The sequence below is a fragment of the Chaetodon auriga genome, chromosome 22 (genome assembly GCF_051107435.1).
Source record: "Chaetodon auriga isolate fChaAug3 chromosome 22, fChaAug3.hap1, whole genome shotgun sequence".
In the NCBI taxonomy this organism is placed as follows: domain Eukaryota; kingdom Metazoa; phylum Chordata; class Actinopteri; order Chaetodontiformes; family Chaetodontidae; genus Chaetodon; species Chaetodon auriga.
The window spans coordinates 18,164,834-18,181,507 of NC_135095.1; the positions used below are offsets into that span (position 1 = coordinate 18,164,834).

The following is a 16,674-nucleotide window of genomic DNA, read 5'->3' on the forward strand; positions in this document are numbered from 1 at the left end:
TGACGAGGGTTGTGATCTTGGAGGCAGAGACAGAGCAGATGAAAGGATGGAGGGAGGAGAGACGGAAACGGAGTCAGCGGGTTCTTAAAGTCAGAGTGATGGAATGTAACAAAGTACTTTTACCCAAGTACTCTACTGAACTACCAATTAGAAGTACTTGAACTGTACTCTTTTCTTTCCATGTGACGGTGTGCTTCTCCTCCACCACGTCTCACTTTTTACTCCATTAAATTCATCTGAAGCTTCAGTTTTTCTTTACAAATGAGGATTTTTATATAAAAACACATGAAGAGTTTTTAAATATGACGTTTTCTAATTAATCAAACTGCCCAAAAATCATGAAGTTCAGCTGAATCGATTAGACGACTGACAGATAATTGATTATTTTAATGGTTTCGGTGATTTTTCCTGCAGAATCATTTGATGTTGGAGCTTGTCAGATGTTTGATTTGTCCCAGAGGACACTTTAATGTATTATTTCAGGAGCTCTGGCCTGAATCCACTGTGATGAAGATCTATCACAGCACATTTGAACTCACAGTTTTTAGTGTCTCCTCGTTACCTGATGTGACTTCCAGGTGTTTCTAACCTCACGCTCTGACCTGAACCTCTGCGTCTCCTCAGCTTGCCTCTGCGCTTTTGGGTGAACATCCTGAGGAACCCCCACTTCATCTTCGACGTCCATGTGACGGAGGTGGTGGACGCTTCGCTGCACGTCATCTCTCAGACCTTCATGGACGCCTGCACCAAGACGGAGCACAAGCTCAGCAGGGTCAGTTCACGCCAGCGCAGATCGCAGCGGGTTTGTTTTCTGCTCTGGAAAACTGACCTGATGTCTGTTTCTCTCTCTGACTGCAGGAGTCTCCCAGCAACAAGCTGCTCTATGCAAAAGAGATTTCAACGTACAAGAAGATGGTGGACGAGTGAGTTTGCAGCTCTGAATGTCGTGAACGAGCAGACGTGTGTGTGTGTGTGTGTGTGTGTGTGTGTGTGTGTGAGCAGCTGGGCTACATGTGGCTCTGACAGCTGCCGAGGTTCCCGCTGAAAAGCCGACGGCAGCAGAATTTATTAACACAGAACGAACAGTTAACGCTCAGCGGCGACTGAAGGAGGTTTTAACCCCGAGTTAGAACATCAGAAGGCAGAGATCAGCTATTGATCTGTTCCACTGTTCGTCTTTACGATCACTTCCTGATCAGCTCGCCGTCAGCAGCTGATCAGGAAGCTCAAATCTGCATCTGCTGTCATTCAGTCCTCTGGTTGGACGGACGAACCAACCACAGACCCTCTTTTTTCAGGTGGTCTCTGGTTTGAAACACAGTAGAGTTTATTTTAGCTGAACCAGGCGGGCTGAGATTTACCTGCACAGGTGTGCGATCTGCTCCGAAGCCTGAGTGTGACACTGAAACAGGAAACGAGACAGAAACGTTAATGCAGTTTGATCACATGACACAGACTGATGAGTGACTGACTGGTGTGTGTGTGTGTGTGTGTGTGTGTGTGTGTGTGTGTGTGTGTGTGTGTGTGTGTGTGTGTGTTTTCCACAGTTACTACAAGGGCATCAGACAGATGGTTCCAGTCAGTGACCAGGACATGAACACACACCTCGCTGAGGTGTCCAGGGTATGAACCACCTACTGTGTGTGTGTGTGTGTGTGTGTGTGTGTGTGTGTTTACTTTTACTTGCTAATGTCTAAACACAAGGAGAAAATAACTGTTTTGACGTGTTTCCACTTTGCAGCAACACACAGACAAGCTGAACACCCAGGTGGCCTTACATCAGCTGTACCAGTACGCCAGCAAGTACTACGACGTGGTGAGGAGCCTTTTATTTCTGTTCTTCACGGTGAATCCCTTAAATTCTGTCTTATTTAAAGTGCTGCACGTCACAGGCTGAGACGAAGCTCGCCGTGACCACTAGATGGCAGCACGAGCAAACCGTTCAGCCCGGTGGAGTCACTCATCAGTGAATCCCTGCAGGAAAACACAAATATTATGGTGGAAATGTTGATTATTTTCTGTCAGCTGCTTCAGTATAAAGTCGTTTTAGTCAAAAACAATCAAAGGAAACTAAAACTTTGGTCTCGTCTTCCTCAGATCATCCAGTCGCTGGACGAGGACCCGGCAGCCCAGAACAGACAGCTCACCCTCCGCCTCCAACAGATCGCTGCCGCCCTGGAGAACAAGGTCACTGACCTTTGACCTCTGACCTCAGGGAGGGGTCAGGGGGAGGAGCTAACGGCTACTGAGACGCAGGATGTTGTTTTCCATTTTAGGACTCGAAGGAGGGCGAGCTCGCGGACTCTAACGAACGTTTGACCATGTAAGGACTGAAGTGGGAGGGGCTAGAGGAGCCACAGGAAGCTGTTGGCCACATAAGGACTGAAGGGGGAGGAGTGATGGGACTCCAGATGAAGTGTTAGTGGTGGAAACTGAAGCGCTGACGTCGACTCCGGCTGTGCGGTTTATGTCCGCGCGGCAGCCCAAAACACCACGGAGGTTTGCAAACGGCGGCCGTGACGCGGCTGCAGGTGGAAGCTCCCCGACAACAAAGGGCGTTTTTTTTTTTGTTTTTTTTTTTTAACGGTAGCTCCGGCGTTGTGTAATCCTCAGGCCGAGCCGTTTCTGTGTTTGGCTTCTCTGCACCACAAATTTTATTTTCCACACACAAAGACTTCTGGATGGTTGAAGAACTGAAGGAACGAGACGTCGCCAAATATTCTTTCTGTTACTCGACCCTTTGGGACGTTCTGATTGGACGCTCCGGGACGCTTTGTGACCACTCGTTCCTCATCATGTTACGCTGAAGTGTGTGAACGGTGGATGTGAGGTGAATTCGCCTCTGACTCCTGATCTGAGGTCAGTTTTTCTGTCGCCACACTAAACGGTAACCAGGAAATCTGATCTCTGGTCAGCTCGGATGAACGTCGACCTTTAACCTAAAAATAATCAGCCAATGAAAACCCACTACGGTACACACCACCGGCCAATCGAGGGTCCTGGTTTGTCTTGAGGGCGCAGCTGTGCGGCGTGAATTCAGGTACGACGAGTCCAAAAATCAAACGCAGCGCAGACTTCTCTTGTTCGTGGCCAAATGTTGTTTTCGTGTCGGATCAGTCGGCAGAGTCTGTTTCTCTGCAGCTTCTGATTCTTCTTCGTGTGTTTCTTTTTAACGGACCGACGCAGTGCCACTTAGTTTTATTCTTTTATTAAGTGTTAATCAGGGTGGTCCATGTCATAACCTGTGTGTGTGTGCGTGTGTGTGTGTGTGTGTGTGTTCAGTAGTTATCAGCACCGTTGACCAGCTTGTTTTTACTGTTCGTGACAAACGTCTAATCATGTGATCTGAACAGCCAAACTTTCTTTCTAAGCGTGATTTGTTCTTATAATCTGCATAATTTGAGCGCTCCCTTATTTTTTACTTTTCTGTTGAACCGCACACGTAGGAGGAAAAGTGTCTTCTGAAGACGGAATCGTGGATCCTCCAAAAAAGTGAATCTAATATCAAGGCGGGAAAGCGTTAAAATGGATTAAATCCACTTATTTAGGCCTCACTCGAGCGTTGCCAGTGTGACGAAGAAGAAGCATCCAGTGCAGCTTCAGTTTATCTGATGTTAGCAGGTTAGCACAGTTAGCATCAGCGCTGCTGTCCAGCTCTAACATTAAAACAAATCGATAAAACACAATCAGACGAGACAAAAAGTCCTTTTTGCCCATTAAATGTCTCATAAGAAGCTGCTTTAGTTTCGTTTGTGGCTCCATCGATCAATCCTGCACAAACCTCGTCCCTAAAAATCCCTTCGTTTTTTAAAGTGGAGCAGTGTCATCGTCGCGTCTCTAAAGACGTTTTTAAGCCGAGTGAAGGAAAACGTCGGCTGTTTGTCGGAGAAGTATGAGATAAGAATCACCCGTTATTTTAGTAACCGCTCCGTAAACGAGTGAACCGTGGACCAAGTTATTAGACGACTCCGAGCGCTCCGTGGGTTTAAGTGCCGTTACACACCTGAAGTGTGAATGAACTCGTGACCTCCTCCTGTGCTTCGTGTCGTTCATCACCGTCAGAGAATCGTCATGTAGCTGCTTCGTTCTTTGCCTTCTGAGCCCAGACCACGCGCCACGCTCGTTCACCTGAAAGATTAAAAATGCAGTTTGTGGGCCGGATGGTGGACCGTCACCTTCGGGGGAAGAAGCTCAAAGCCTCAAAGCGTCTTTGTTTTTTCGCTTTGGGGTTTTTCTGTGAAGTGGGATTTATTGATTCCTGCGTCTTCAAGTCTTACAAACTGCATCTTTAAATTCTGAAGCAATACGACCTTCAGGCTGGTGCTGGGACTTTGTTCTCCCGTCTCCTCAAACTGTGGACGGACGCACGGCGAGGTTCGCCGCCCGCCGCCCGCCGGCCTCCGCACACGCAGACTGAAACGAACCCACCCGAGCGTCTTTGTTTGTGCTTCTCGTGAGCTTTCTGTGGGCATTTCTCTCAGAAATTGGTTTTTAAGCCACTTTGGTGCCAAATAACTTCAGACTACATGTGTGTGTTATCGGTGTGTCGTTTGACTTCCTGTTTGACTGTAGAGACGAGGGGAACGAACAGCTGTGTGTTGACTGATCTGGTGGTACTTTTATAAAATCTGTTGAAATGTGAAACTTTTTGGGAGGTTGTTTCATTGACTTTTGGCAAAACTTCCACCAGCTTTTCGAATCAAACTGTCACTCTTTGTTGCTGCCATAAGAGCTCAATCTTTACTCTACAAACACTTCAGTTTTATTTTGTGAAATATAAAACATCTGATTCTCTCATCTCTGAAGGACGTCTCCATCTTTATTCCTCGCCAACACTCGCTTCTTTCTGCCTCCTTTTTGCCACCGGCGAGTGCCTTAAAGAGAAGAACTGAAGGTGGATTTGGAAGTAAAAGCCAAAAAAAGGTGTCGAGGCACATGCAGGTGTAGAGCAGGTCTACGGCGTGCTCGTGGATCTGAGCTGAAGAGCAGGGGAACATTTTAGAGGGCCACGCTGGCACTGTCAGAAGTATTTTAAGCTTGCTCAAAAACAAATTTAGACGCCGTCGTTAGCATCAGCTGTCGTAAACCGTTCGGTGAATTTCACTTCAGTGTCAGAAATGTATAGAAAAACAAAAACAGATGCAGAACGTGCAGGTAAAATCTGTCGTACTTCATATGAAACGTCTCCGGTTGCACCAGCTGTTCAGACACGAGCTCTAACATGAAAAGTTTTACACGTGACAGAACTCAAACAGATTAGTTAATGTTAAATATTTCCACCCTGTGACCTCCAGGTGGAACTGTAACTGAACCAGCTAACGTTAGCATGCTAATACCTGACCTGTTTAAACAGTGGAAGAGGTAATATGGAGTACGGCCGAACTGAAACTTGAACATAAGGCCAATAACATTTGACTAATTTACTAAATCACGTCTGTTAGCTTAGCATAATCTGACATTTCCCTCCAAAATGTCTGAATACTACCAAATACTACTACTGAATACCAGCTGAGGTGCACAGATTTCTCCATGCACGCATGAAACAAACACCTCCGTTCACAAAGGGTACATCACCTCTAAAACCATTTTTTAGAAGGTATGCTAGCTTGTGATGCTACAGTGACTTCCTGTTTACATAGCTGATTGCTCGTCATTGGACAGCAGTAAGCATGTTTCCTAGCAACCGATTCACACATTACTGAAGAACCAGCTGGTAGAACTGAGGAAGGACCTCACACACAAATTAAGAAATGGATTTCTGAAGAGCTGGTGCAGCTCATGCCTGGCGTTTAGCCCACGGCTAGCTAACCTCCGTATGCTAGCTGCTGTAACTCACTGGGTTTCATCTCAAACGACTTCTTCTTTGGGTGTTTATGAAACGTGTTTTCTGTCTGTATTCTTTGAGGGCCTGTTAATTTTAATAAAGATCTAACAACAAACGTTATATTCCATTCGTCCCAGCCCGAGTTTCACCAGCAGAAGCTCGCTCAGAGACGAGGCTGGATTTGGTTTTTGACAGCTGAATGTGAAACTGGGGATTATCTCTGCCTCAACAAAGGCTCTGCAGCAATTCATGTTGCCACGTGCTTCGTCATTTCATGCAGACGGCGGCAGCTAACGCACTCTTAAATAACACTGAGGATAAAGAAAGCAGCCCGACGCTTTGCCCTTCGACCCGTCTTTTTTGTCAACAGTGTGGAAAATGAATTTGCAAACCACTAACCTGGAATACTGGACGGCGAATGATGGATTGTGAAAGGTGTCGGTTTAGCTCGCACACAGTTTTCTGTATATTCCCATGTTCCACCACAGTTTAGGAAGCGTTAGCGGGACGTGAGCTGCACGTGACGTTTAGCTCGGCGGTTTTTAGAGGCTGGTGTGAAATGACTGGATGAAGGATCAGCACAGGATTTATTCGTCCGCTGTTTGATTTAATGATGTGAAACTTGTTTTATGAGGCACGAGTGAACGACGGTTCGGAGAGATTTTGAATGTTACGCAGAAAATTGCCCACTGGTACTGATGTCTGACCAATATCACAAGGGTGAAATGTGTTTATACCATTGTATAACGGTTTGTATATCAAATACAACTTCCCATTGTTTATTCTTGTAACATCGTTGTAGGAAACAAATGGTTTGGATGGACTGGACCAAGTGTAGACTTTTGAAACCCAAACAGCACTACCAGTAACCAACTGGTCTGGACTGGAGCCCAAATCGGTGACTCTTCTGAGGAGAAATGGGCAGAAAAGCCAGATCTAGGAAGTCCAAATATCCAATAAAAGATGTTTATACAAATGGAAAGTCTTCCTCTTTTGTTTTGGTTGTCAGCCAGTTACTCACCTGCTCTGTGTGGAGTTAAAACATGACAACACTGCCTCCCTGTGTTCCTCTGAAGAACTACACCTTCAAACAGCTGCAGACTGCTCTGTGAGCTCATCTCAAAACATTGACAGTCCAGATTTTTTGAAATGTAAATATTGTTTTGGTTTTTTTTTTATTATTGAGTTTGGGCTCAGGCTTCATGCTGTGGTCTCACTGTGTTTTCCAGCTGATGAGTCTCACATACAATCATCTGCAGGCATCACTTCACAAACACCTGCTGGGAGTAAAAGAGAAAACACTGGAACAATGTGAACACAAGCTTTAGTCCAAATCCACGACACGTTCCCGTTCACAGAAGTTAAACTTTATTCAGTTCACAGAAAACTCTGAACAGAAAATATCAGAAATTATCTCATAAATTCATCTTATTATTTCAAGAGTGCGTAGAAAAGTGTCTGCTTAAATAAACTTCAGCATCTTAAATAAACTTAGAATAAATAATTAAGATGTTGGGTAACACTTCAGTTTATGGGCTGTAATTTCCTCCTAATTTCCTGCGAAGTTTCCTGGAAAGAACGATGTCATTTGGCATTAATGATGTGAGAAAGAGACAGAATTCAATGAGCGATGTGAGAATCGATCACCTGATTGAACCTGTGATTCTTTTAGTCAGCGCACAGCAGGGAAAGCAAACAAATCAATATATAGAAGATTATATCTCTAATAATGAATGAACACATTCTTCTTTAAAGGAACTTCAAAGGAATTACAAATTTCAAATTTCCACAAACCTTCAACAAAAGCATGAGGAAATTACAACCTGTAAAGTGTAAAGTTTTATTTCATGGGTCCATAATTTTTGAATAATTTCCTTATTATTTACAAAAAGTTTCCTGGAAAGAACTGAGCAATCTGTTACTCATTACAGGGAAAATAAAGTGTTCATTTGGGATGCTTATAAATAAATAATTCAAATTAATTGCTGGTGTAAACGAGTCTTTTAGCAGCAGCTTTTCAGAAAGTTTCCTAAAAACAATGAACATTTACATGTGTTCAAACAGAACTTTTCCCTCAAGAAAATTCCCATTTTTCCTATAATTAGTATCAAATTCCAGAATTATTTCCAGGAAATATCTTAAGAAATTACAGACCCATAAAATAAAGCATGACCACACACACCTTTCCAGATGACGGAACAAGACATAAAGGAACAATCCGACATTTTGGGGCGTCCTGATTGGCCTATTTACCCAAATTGGAAGGTGACTGTCTGTCTGTCTGTCAGTCGTCTGACTGCGGGTGAGATGGAAAACAGGAAGTGTTCCTTTTGTTCAGTATGAGCAACTTGAGATGAGGCAGGTGAACAGACTGAGGACAGACACAGAGACGTTTGGGATGAAAACAATCCAATGATTTTCAGGTTTAAGCATCATTTAAAGGATAAGTCTGGTGATAATCTACATTTTTTAATCAACATATCCATCAAAAGACCAAAACCACCACTGAACTCAAGATTTTCTACGAATCCTAAACTTCTGCATTTTGTTAATCTCAACAAATTCCAGGAAAAGACTCAAAGCAGCGCTGAATGTATCCGCTGACATGTTTTGTGGGCGAATCACAGCCTGATTGAGCTTCTTCCTCTGTGCCATTCACCTCCATTGTTGTCCAAAATCTAGTGTAAGCACATCAGCGAGCCTCTGCTGAACCGGCCGACGTCTTCCTTCATTACCGTGAACACACACACACCCAAGTTTATGTTAACTGAGCCCCACACACACCCTCCTGCTGCTACAAACACTCACTAATGTGGATTAATCCGCTGCTGAAAGTAGTCCCCAACATAAGCACTGTGTCATCCTGTTTTGCTTCAGTGACGTTTGAAGCTGACATGTTGAACGAGCCGCAGCTTTGTTCTTCTTCTGTTACTTCTCGCTGTAAATCTTTGGATTAGTTCTGTTACTCTGACCGAACGAGCTAATTGAATTCATCACCTTCTGCTCTGACGCAGCATCTTCTGACAATAATAGACAAACCCAGTAATAAGAAAATGAGCAAATGAAGTTAAAGTGCAGATATGTGCCCATGACCGAGGCAGAAAAGTGAAACCAAAACATTAAAGTAAACTTTCATTTGGTAATTATTGGATGTATTCTCTGGTCGTTGTGAAGATTAAGGAACTAAAGTGAACTGAGGTCTCACCAGAGACGAACCTGTGACAGCTTTCTAACACCAACGGGCCGACGAGGGTTTGTTCAGAACACCTTCGTCACACGTGTCCGCCGCATGAAAGGGGTATCAAGGTGAGGTAGGTGAGGACCGATGGAGGTTGGGGACAGACTGGGGGTCTCAGCTGAGGTAGGTGAGGATGACAGACTGGATTGGCAGCCTGCACACCGGACACAGCTTGTTCCTCTTCTTCAGCTTCCTGGCGCAGACGTAGCAGGACATGAGGTGTCCGGTCCGTCCGTGGACGATGCAGCCGTTCTTTGGCCGGGACTGACAGATGAGACAGGGGTCCAGGCACGAGTCCGGCAGCCGCCACTCTGCGGACACGCTGCGCTCCAGCTCGGGGACCACGGCGGGAGGAAGAGGAGGCGGATCGGTGGGGGAAGATGGGAGAAGCTCCTGGGAGTTGCTGGAGGAGGAGGCCTGGGAGTCAGAAGTCCAGAGCTTCTGCTGGGAGGAGGAGGAGGAGGGCTGGGAGGAGGAGAGGAGATCCTGGGAGTTGCAGGGCGAGGAGGTGGAGTCCGGAGCAGAGAGAGTGGAGTCAGACAGACACTGCGACAGGAGGGGGGTTTTCGCCCTTTTCCCATCTGGAACATCGACTCCTTCGTTCTCCTCGACATCAGAACCTTCAGGAGACACAACCGACCGATTATCAATCAATCAATCAATCAATCAATCAATAGCTTACTGGTTGAATCTCCTGTATCTCCATTTAGCAAAGCACACTGTGCTTTTTAATCCTGTTAATTACATTAAATGTCGTCTGACCTGCGACTGAAACCCACCTGGAGCTTCTTTGGCTGCTGATTGGTCAGTTGGCTTTGGGGGCAGGGCTTTAGGGCTGGAGGAAGCCGACTTTATTATATCCTCAGGCAGCCAATCGCAGCGCAGTGTCCAGCAGCGGAGGCAGTTTCTGGGCAGAGGGGGATTCAGCTCGTCACACTTGACACACCGCCAGTAATCCTGAGAGGAACACACACAGTTAGACCTACACAGCAAGTGTGTGTGTGTTTAATTCGTGTGTGTGTTTGCGTTCAGACTCACAGCTTCAGTGATCTCTGTGTCTTCATCAAAGGAGTCCTCATCCTCTGCTTCAAAGATGGTGACCTCATACACCTGGACACAGACAGACAGGTCGACGGGTCAAAAGAGGGCTGAGTGTTTGTGCAGCGATGCTTTTATTTTGAAAGAGCTCAGTCATTTCCTAAAACAGCTGCTCACTGTAGTTTTCAGTGAGTGTGTGTGTGTGTGTGTGTGTGTGTGTGTGTGTTCACTGATGTGTTTTTAATGGAGCTCAATGGCTCTATTGCACGCACGCACGCACACACACACACACACACAGATCCATTCATTCATGATAACGGGGACCGGTGTCGGGGTTACCTGGTCATCTGCAGACAGAGAAGCATCGTCTTCGTTATAGTCATCGGACGCGATGGACTCCACCTCAAATTCAACGCTGAAGTTGTCGCTGTCTGAGTCTGAGGCTGCAACCGTGACCTCTGACCTCCCAGACTGAACGCACACACAGTCCACGTTAGAAACCAACACAACAATTCTACATCAGTAAAAAGAAAGCCTCTGTGTGTGTGTGTGTGTGTGTGTGTGTGTGTGTGAGTGTGTGAGAGAGTCACCGAGCTGTGCGAGTCGGACGATTGGCTGCTGTGTCGGTCCCGCCCACTTCCCAGTCCACCGATCACACACCAGGACAGGCTGTCATCAAAGGTTAGGGAGTAGCTGTCGGACCTCCTCCTCTTCCTGCCCTCTCCTTCCTCTTCCTCCTCCTCCTCTTCCTCATCGTTCTCTTCTCTCTGGGAGGGTCCTGAGCAGATCAGGTGGGCGGAGTTTAGTCACAATATCACAGGTGTGTTTAGGAGCTTTACTGAAGCGCCGGCATCTCAGAGGAAGAACTCACCGGGGTCGCTGTTCCTGCGACTCCTCCTCCTCCTCCGTCGCGTTCTCCTCCTGTCTGGCGATGAAGAGCAACTTTCTGAATCTGCGTCCTAAAACACAAACACACATTCAACGTCCCATTTCATTGTCAACATAAAAATCCCCCAGCTGTATTATAGGCAGTGTGTGTGTGTGTGTGTGTGTGTGTGTGTGTGTGTGTGTGTGCGTCTGTGTGCGTGTGCGTCTGTGTGTCTCACCTCTGTCCCTCTGTCCGTCTGACTGTTACTGTGTGGTTCACTCAAGTCTGACGTCGACTCTAATAAAGAAAGACGGGTTAGTTTGGTCTGAATCTGAGCAGCAGGCGAGAGATGACGAAGGAGGAGGAGGTGAAAGGGGAAACTAAGAGGAGGAGAAACACATGAGGAGGAGGTGCATCGAGGAGCACGGCCGCAGAGAGGAAATTAAAAAGAGGAAATCCTTCTCTGCGCCTCACACTCAGCACTTGTGGACTCGTGAACGATCCCGTTAAATGTGAGTGTGAAAGCGTGCTGCAGACAAAGAGGAGCAGTCCTACCTTGACTTCTCACGGCCACCAGGTTCTTGGTGATCATCGCAAACAGAACCCTGAAACATCAGACATGTTCGAGTGACCTCGCTGGCGAAGGCTGAGACATAAAGCTTTATTTTCACGTTCAAAGTAAGACGACGACGCTTTACGTTACTGACAAACTCATTTCAGAGCAGGACCGAACAAAAGGTGACGTCTGAATCTCACCGCGGCTCCTTAACGGAGAAGCTGTCGACTCCCAGCACCCGCCCCAGTGCATCCTGGGAGCAGTGGACGATGTGCTGCTGCTTCTGGTCATACAGCTGCTTCTGGATGATGTACTGCCCGAGGTAGAACATCACCTGCGGGAAGACCGTCACAGATGCATGATGGGAGAAATGCACAGTCAACAACCAATCAGCTCCTGACACGCCATCGTGCTACACGGTGGAGCACGAACACGAGCAGGTTATTAGACCTGGAGTGTTTCTTCATCAACTAACAGCTGATACCAGCTGACAGACAGACGGACACGCTGTACCTCCTTCATGGTGAAGACGTCTTTCGTGGCTCCTGCATGCTGCAGCAAAGTCTGGAACTCCACCTTTGGTCTGACCTGAACACACACAGGAAACGTCAGGTCAAACAGTAAAAGTAGACAAGCAGACAATAAGGAAGTCAGCAACTCGCTGCGCTCACCAGTTTGTTGTCGTCAGCGGCGTTGGCGTTGACCTCCCCGTCAGCTGACATGATGAAGCTGATTTCTGCACAGAAACAGCTTATTAGTGCTAAATATATACATAAAAGTAGGACCACCTACTCAACTGACTTCCTCTGCGTGAGCACACACGAAACACACCCACACACCCGTCTCATTCACTGTTATGCAAACTTCCTGTTTGTGCTGCAAACGTTTGTGAACACACACCTGTTTCAACTGATTTCACCACTGAACCAGTAACTTGAACCAGTAACTTCTTGACTTTTCAACAGTTTTATCACAAAGTCAGAAGAAGTGAAGTTGTTGGGGTGAACTTCTTGTTGGCTTTTACACATCCAGCAGACACACAGCACCAGCAGCAATCACTGCAGTGAAACTGCTTAACGGACGCAAGTCAATAATCCTCCTGTGTTCAGCTTTGTTCTGGTCTCCACCAACTCCTGAGAAAACTGTGCAGTTGTTTAGCTGCTGAACGCTCCTCAGTGTTCAGCAGCCAGCTGTTAACTGTCTGTCTGTCAGTGGTGGTGGACAGATGGGCTCCAGCAGGTTTCCAGCTGCTGCCTGACACACTCCAGACAGCAGAGGGAAACTGCAGAGGTGGAGATAATTTCAGAATAAAAGTCCTGATTAGAGCAACTTTAAAGGAGAAACTGAGGAAAATTCAAGGTGCCGTCATCCAGTAATTTCCACGTGTGGCTGCTGTTCAGCAGAAGTTAAATATTTCAGTTTCCTTCAAAGCCCAGAGCTGCATCGCTCTGACTCAGCGGTGTGTGTGTGTGTGTGTGTGTGTGTGTGTGTGTGTGTGTGGACGGCTGAGCTTCACCTGACATCCTTCAGCTCACCTCCACTGAGTCACACTCAAGAAAACTTAACATGCCAGAAGTCTTTTCTCCTCTTTGACAGCGTGCTGTCCTCTCGCCGAGCTCAGGAGACGGGGCGGAGCATTCAAAAGGAATTTACTCATCACGTCCAAATCCTCTTAAATCCCTCATCAAATCTCATCAGCTTTACCTTTCAACTCTGCAAATAACAAGAAGCCAAAACAACCACAACCCTGATGTTCAGTAATCCCAATCAATGCCGCTGTCATTGATGCTGATTAACAGACTGAAATCTGACACAATCAAAAAGCCTCTGCGGTCGACTGGACCAGTCACCAGGAAACAGTTACCAGTTAATTCAATCCAGTACAGGAACAGCACGAACTTCGCCTCAAATGAACGGAGTTGAATTATCTCCAGTCTGAGCGTTCACAGCTGTACAGAGCACAGCTGGTCGCCAATAAAATTCACCAATATTCACTTTAACTTTCTACATTTTACACTCAGTTCACGACCCACTCATTCAGCTTTATGGCCCTGCAGGTTTGTAGTTCGTACTCAGGCGTTTACCTGAGCTGACCTGTGAACAGCTCCTTTGCATATTCAGTGTAAAAGCCCTTACATGTCCTACTGCAAACTCTCAATCCCAATTAATCTAAAACACAGGGGTGATGTACTCCTCCAGTGGGTAAGGTAATGCTTCTTCACACATCCCTGCACAGCTCTAAACTACAATTTACAACAAGTTGATTTACCAGCTATTTAAAAACACAAGTAAAATCATGAAATACAAACACCCAAATATTATTGCAGAAGAACTCTAAATACAAAAAGTCATGTCTTCAGAAAGCAACTGACATTTGTCCAAACTGACAACATCAGAGCAGCCAAAATCAGCAGTTTCTGAAAAGACCCTCAGACTCCACAGGGTTAAAAATCTAAACTTTAAAGCCAGATGTGTCAGTAATTATCATGATGATTAACTGATCATGTTTCACAACTTTCTGGCCAAATGATAAGTTGCACAAAAAAATGTCAAATGCAGACAAAAATCACACATGAACTGATTTAAAGTCCAATAAAATGAAGTGTCAAGTTAAGACTAAAAATGAAACCATAAATTCAGTTTTTAATGACATTTTCTTAGAATCACTATTTTACAACAGAACTGTGTGAAACAACAACACAGTGCGATCACGGTGCAACTCACCACAAAAAGTTATCAGGTGAATAGTTCATGAAAAGGAGTTATTCATCAGTTTCACTGGTTGTTCGTCATCTGCAGTATTTTTGGATATAAATCAGGTGTTAACTGAAGTCTTACCAGTTTATGCAGAGTAAAAAGTATCAGCAGTCCATCCTGTGCAAGAAAAGCATAAAGTGCAGTCAGAGTGGAGCAGAGAGGAGCTGCAGCCTCTTATAGACCTACTCAGACATGTCAGGACTAGACCAGCCTAAATGCTCTGGTCTAGCCTAGCTGGGGCCTATCAGGGCCCAACAGGGCCACTCCAGGCTGAGTCAGCTGGAATATGGTGTACTTTCACGTAAACTGCCAGTAACAGCTGATTCATTCACAGCCCATCAGACATGTCAGGACTAGTTCATGATGACTCATGCGTGTCAAAATTAAGTAACCACACTACCCGGTCTAACAGTATTACACTAACCAGTGTTAACCAGGGCCAAACAGGGCTAGATCACAGACACAACACTGGCACAGCGTGTGTCCACAGCAGGACTGTTCTCGGGGTCCATGGAAAATGAAGAAATGAGTAAAAATGCAACCACACATCACTTCCCCATTTACTTTATTTGGCAGCACATCAAGCTAAATTTAGTCTGATCCAAAAACATCCGACAAGTGATGAGTCACTGGACCAAGGGGCTCCTCCAGTTCACCCAAAAACACGTTTAATCTACAGTTTTCCTTTCTAAAAGCCTGCCAGGAAATGCATTTGAAAAAGCAGACTGACTGGAAATCCACCAGAAGCTGACTGAAGAAATTCTTTAATGTACAGTATCAGAGAAATACTCTAAGACTTATCAAAAGCCTCATGTATATTCAGAATCAAGGGGAGAAAATACATAAACAATCAATCAAATTTAGAACATCAGATGCATAATCAATATGAGAAAATTAATTAAGCTTGGAGTGTCTGTCCCACAGTAAGACACCCTTTGAACTACACACCACAGCCGTCTGACAGGGCTGAGCTCAGTGACAGAGCAGAAAATCCTCATCCAGAGAGTTTGACCTCTGACCCCGAGCCCCCCCCCCCCCCCCCAGCCTTGTTTGGTCATGCTGTGGCCGTTACATGTGAATATGTCTGGGCAGAGGTCTGAGTGACTGTACAGAAGAAATGACTCGCTCACGCGCAGCTTACAAACAGCTGCTGAAACAAACACACGCAGAGAAAATATGCCCGGACTTGTCCCGCTCTCCTCCTCCTCCTCCCCTCGCACAGACTTTGTGCCTCGCCAACAGACGTGACGAAGGCAGACTTAACTCTGGCACCATCACAGGACGCGTTAACTACACCTTTACGCGCATCAATGGAAGATTAATGAGCTGCACCTTCAGTTTAACGGTCGACGGGCTTACTCTTTTAGTCAAATTAAAAGCTAATGCTAAAATTAGCGTTTCACGCTTATGACAATACAACAACCACGGATTAGCATGCAGAAACGTACGATTAGCAACCCGAAAATAACGTTACCCAACATACTAAGGTCTTGTAGATTAGCTAACATGCTAAAAACACGGTACCCACTTCTACCTCAATCTGTTTAATCACAACATTCACGAGTACCTGCAGTTCCAGAATCAGCCCAAATTACATGCAAAAACAGCTGTCTCAAAACAGTTACACACAAATTAGTTAACGTTAGCTAACTTGCAAAAACTTTAGCCAAGCTAAAACTAGCTAACCCGCGATAAGACAATGTACGTTCGAGAATCTGCAAATATAAAGCCGCTGGTAAAACCTGCAACAGTGGTGAATTTCATCTCAGAAACCTTAATATATGTGTCCCATTTCTTTTCGTTTTCCCGTAATCCATGAACAGGGAGACCAGCAGGGGAGGCGCGACCAATGCGGTTCTCCTCAGTCCTACTCAGCCAAGAAAACACGAGGCTCCGCGGCCTGCTAGCAAGCTGCTAACCACCTGCTAACGCGCTGTTGTTACAGAATTGATCCGTGACAAACAAAATGTAATCATAATTAACCTACCTTATCAGTGACTCTTGATGAATCAACAGCGTTTATTTTCCACTTCAGCAGTGAGGTGAACTACATATAGTGGATCTGTGTACTGATCAGTTGTTCCTCCTAACACTTGCTCATGTGGTGCTCCCTCTGGCCGAACACTGATACTGCAGCTGGAGCTCAGGCTAACGATAGCAGACGTACAGTCACGTACGGCGGCCGAGAGTGCGCGCGAACTGCAAATAAGCATGTAACAACGCCTGCGCCGCAAGTGGCAACATCTATGTACCTTAAACATTTCTCATCAGTTTAAATCAACATATTTATTTCTCATGTCTTCATAAGAGGAAAACCCTGAAACCAAACCAGAATGTCTGCTGAGAGAATGGCTTCAGCTATTGATTTTCATGGACATGGCACATGTGCATCT

General features: G+C 45.7%; 2 protein-coding genes across 4 annotated transcripts in view; one reads left to right on the forward strand and one right to left on the reverse strand.

Annotated features, from left to right (window-relative positions):
* Positions 1-6,806, forward strand: part of LOC143315128 (plexin-B2-like) — a 144,294-nt gene extending 137,488 nt beyond the window's left edge. The window contains exons 39-43 of the mRNA XM_076722610.1: positions 625-772; positions 859-923; positions 1,548-1,623; positions 1,742-1,816; positions 2,098-6,806. Coding sequence (XP_076578725.1) covers positions 625-772; positions 859-923; positions 1,548-1,623; positions 1,742-1,816; positions 2,098-2,202 — 469 coding nt within the window. The 3' untranslated portion in view covers positions 2,203-6,806. The remainder of the gene's footprint in view (positions 1-624; positions 773-858; positions 924-1,547; positions 1,624-1,741; positions 1,817-2,097) is intronic.
* A 369-nt stretch (positions 6,807-7,175) lies between these two features.
* Positions 7,176-16,416, reverse strand: mdm2 (MDM2 proto-oncogene). Of its 3 annotated transcripts, XM_076722403.1 has the most exons (13): positions 16,269-16,415; positions 14,363-14,398; positions 12,196-12,260; positions 12,038-12,112; positions 11,725-11,858; positions 11,524-11,573; positions 11,207-11,265; positions 10,972-11,059; positions 10,691-10,878; positions 10,440-10,571; positions 10,101-10,172; positions 9,842-10,019; positions 7,176-9,682 (listed from the first exon to the last, which is right to left on the reverse strand). In XM_076722403.1, the coding sequence occupies exons 3-13, from the start codon at positions 12,244-12,246 to the stop codon at positions 9,177-9,179; spliced, it is 1,533 nt and encodes a 510-aa protein (XP_076578518.1). In that variant the 5' UTR covers positions 12,247-12,260; positions 14,363-14,398; positions 16,269-16,415; the 3' UTR covers positions 7,176-9,176. The 3 variants fall into 3 exon arrangements, with proteins under 3 accessions (XP_076578518.1, XP_076578519.1, XP_076578520.1); XM_076722404.1 differs by lacking the exon at positions 14,363-14,398 and having other exon boundaries at positions 16,269-16,416; XM_076722405.1 differs by lacking the exons at positions 14,363-14,398; positions 16,269-16,415 and having other exon boundaries at positions 12,196-12,395.
* Between the last annotated feature and the right edge of the window lie 258 nt (positions 16,417-16,674).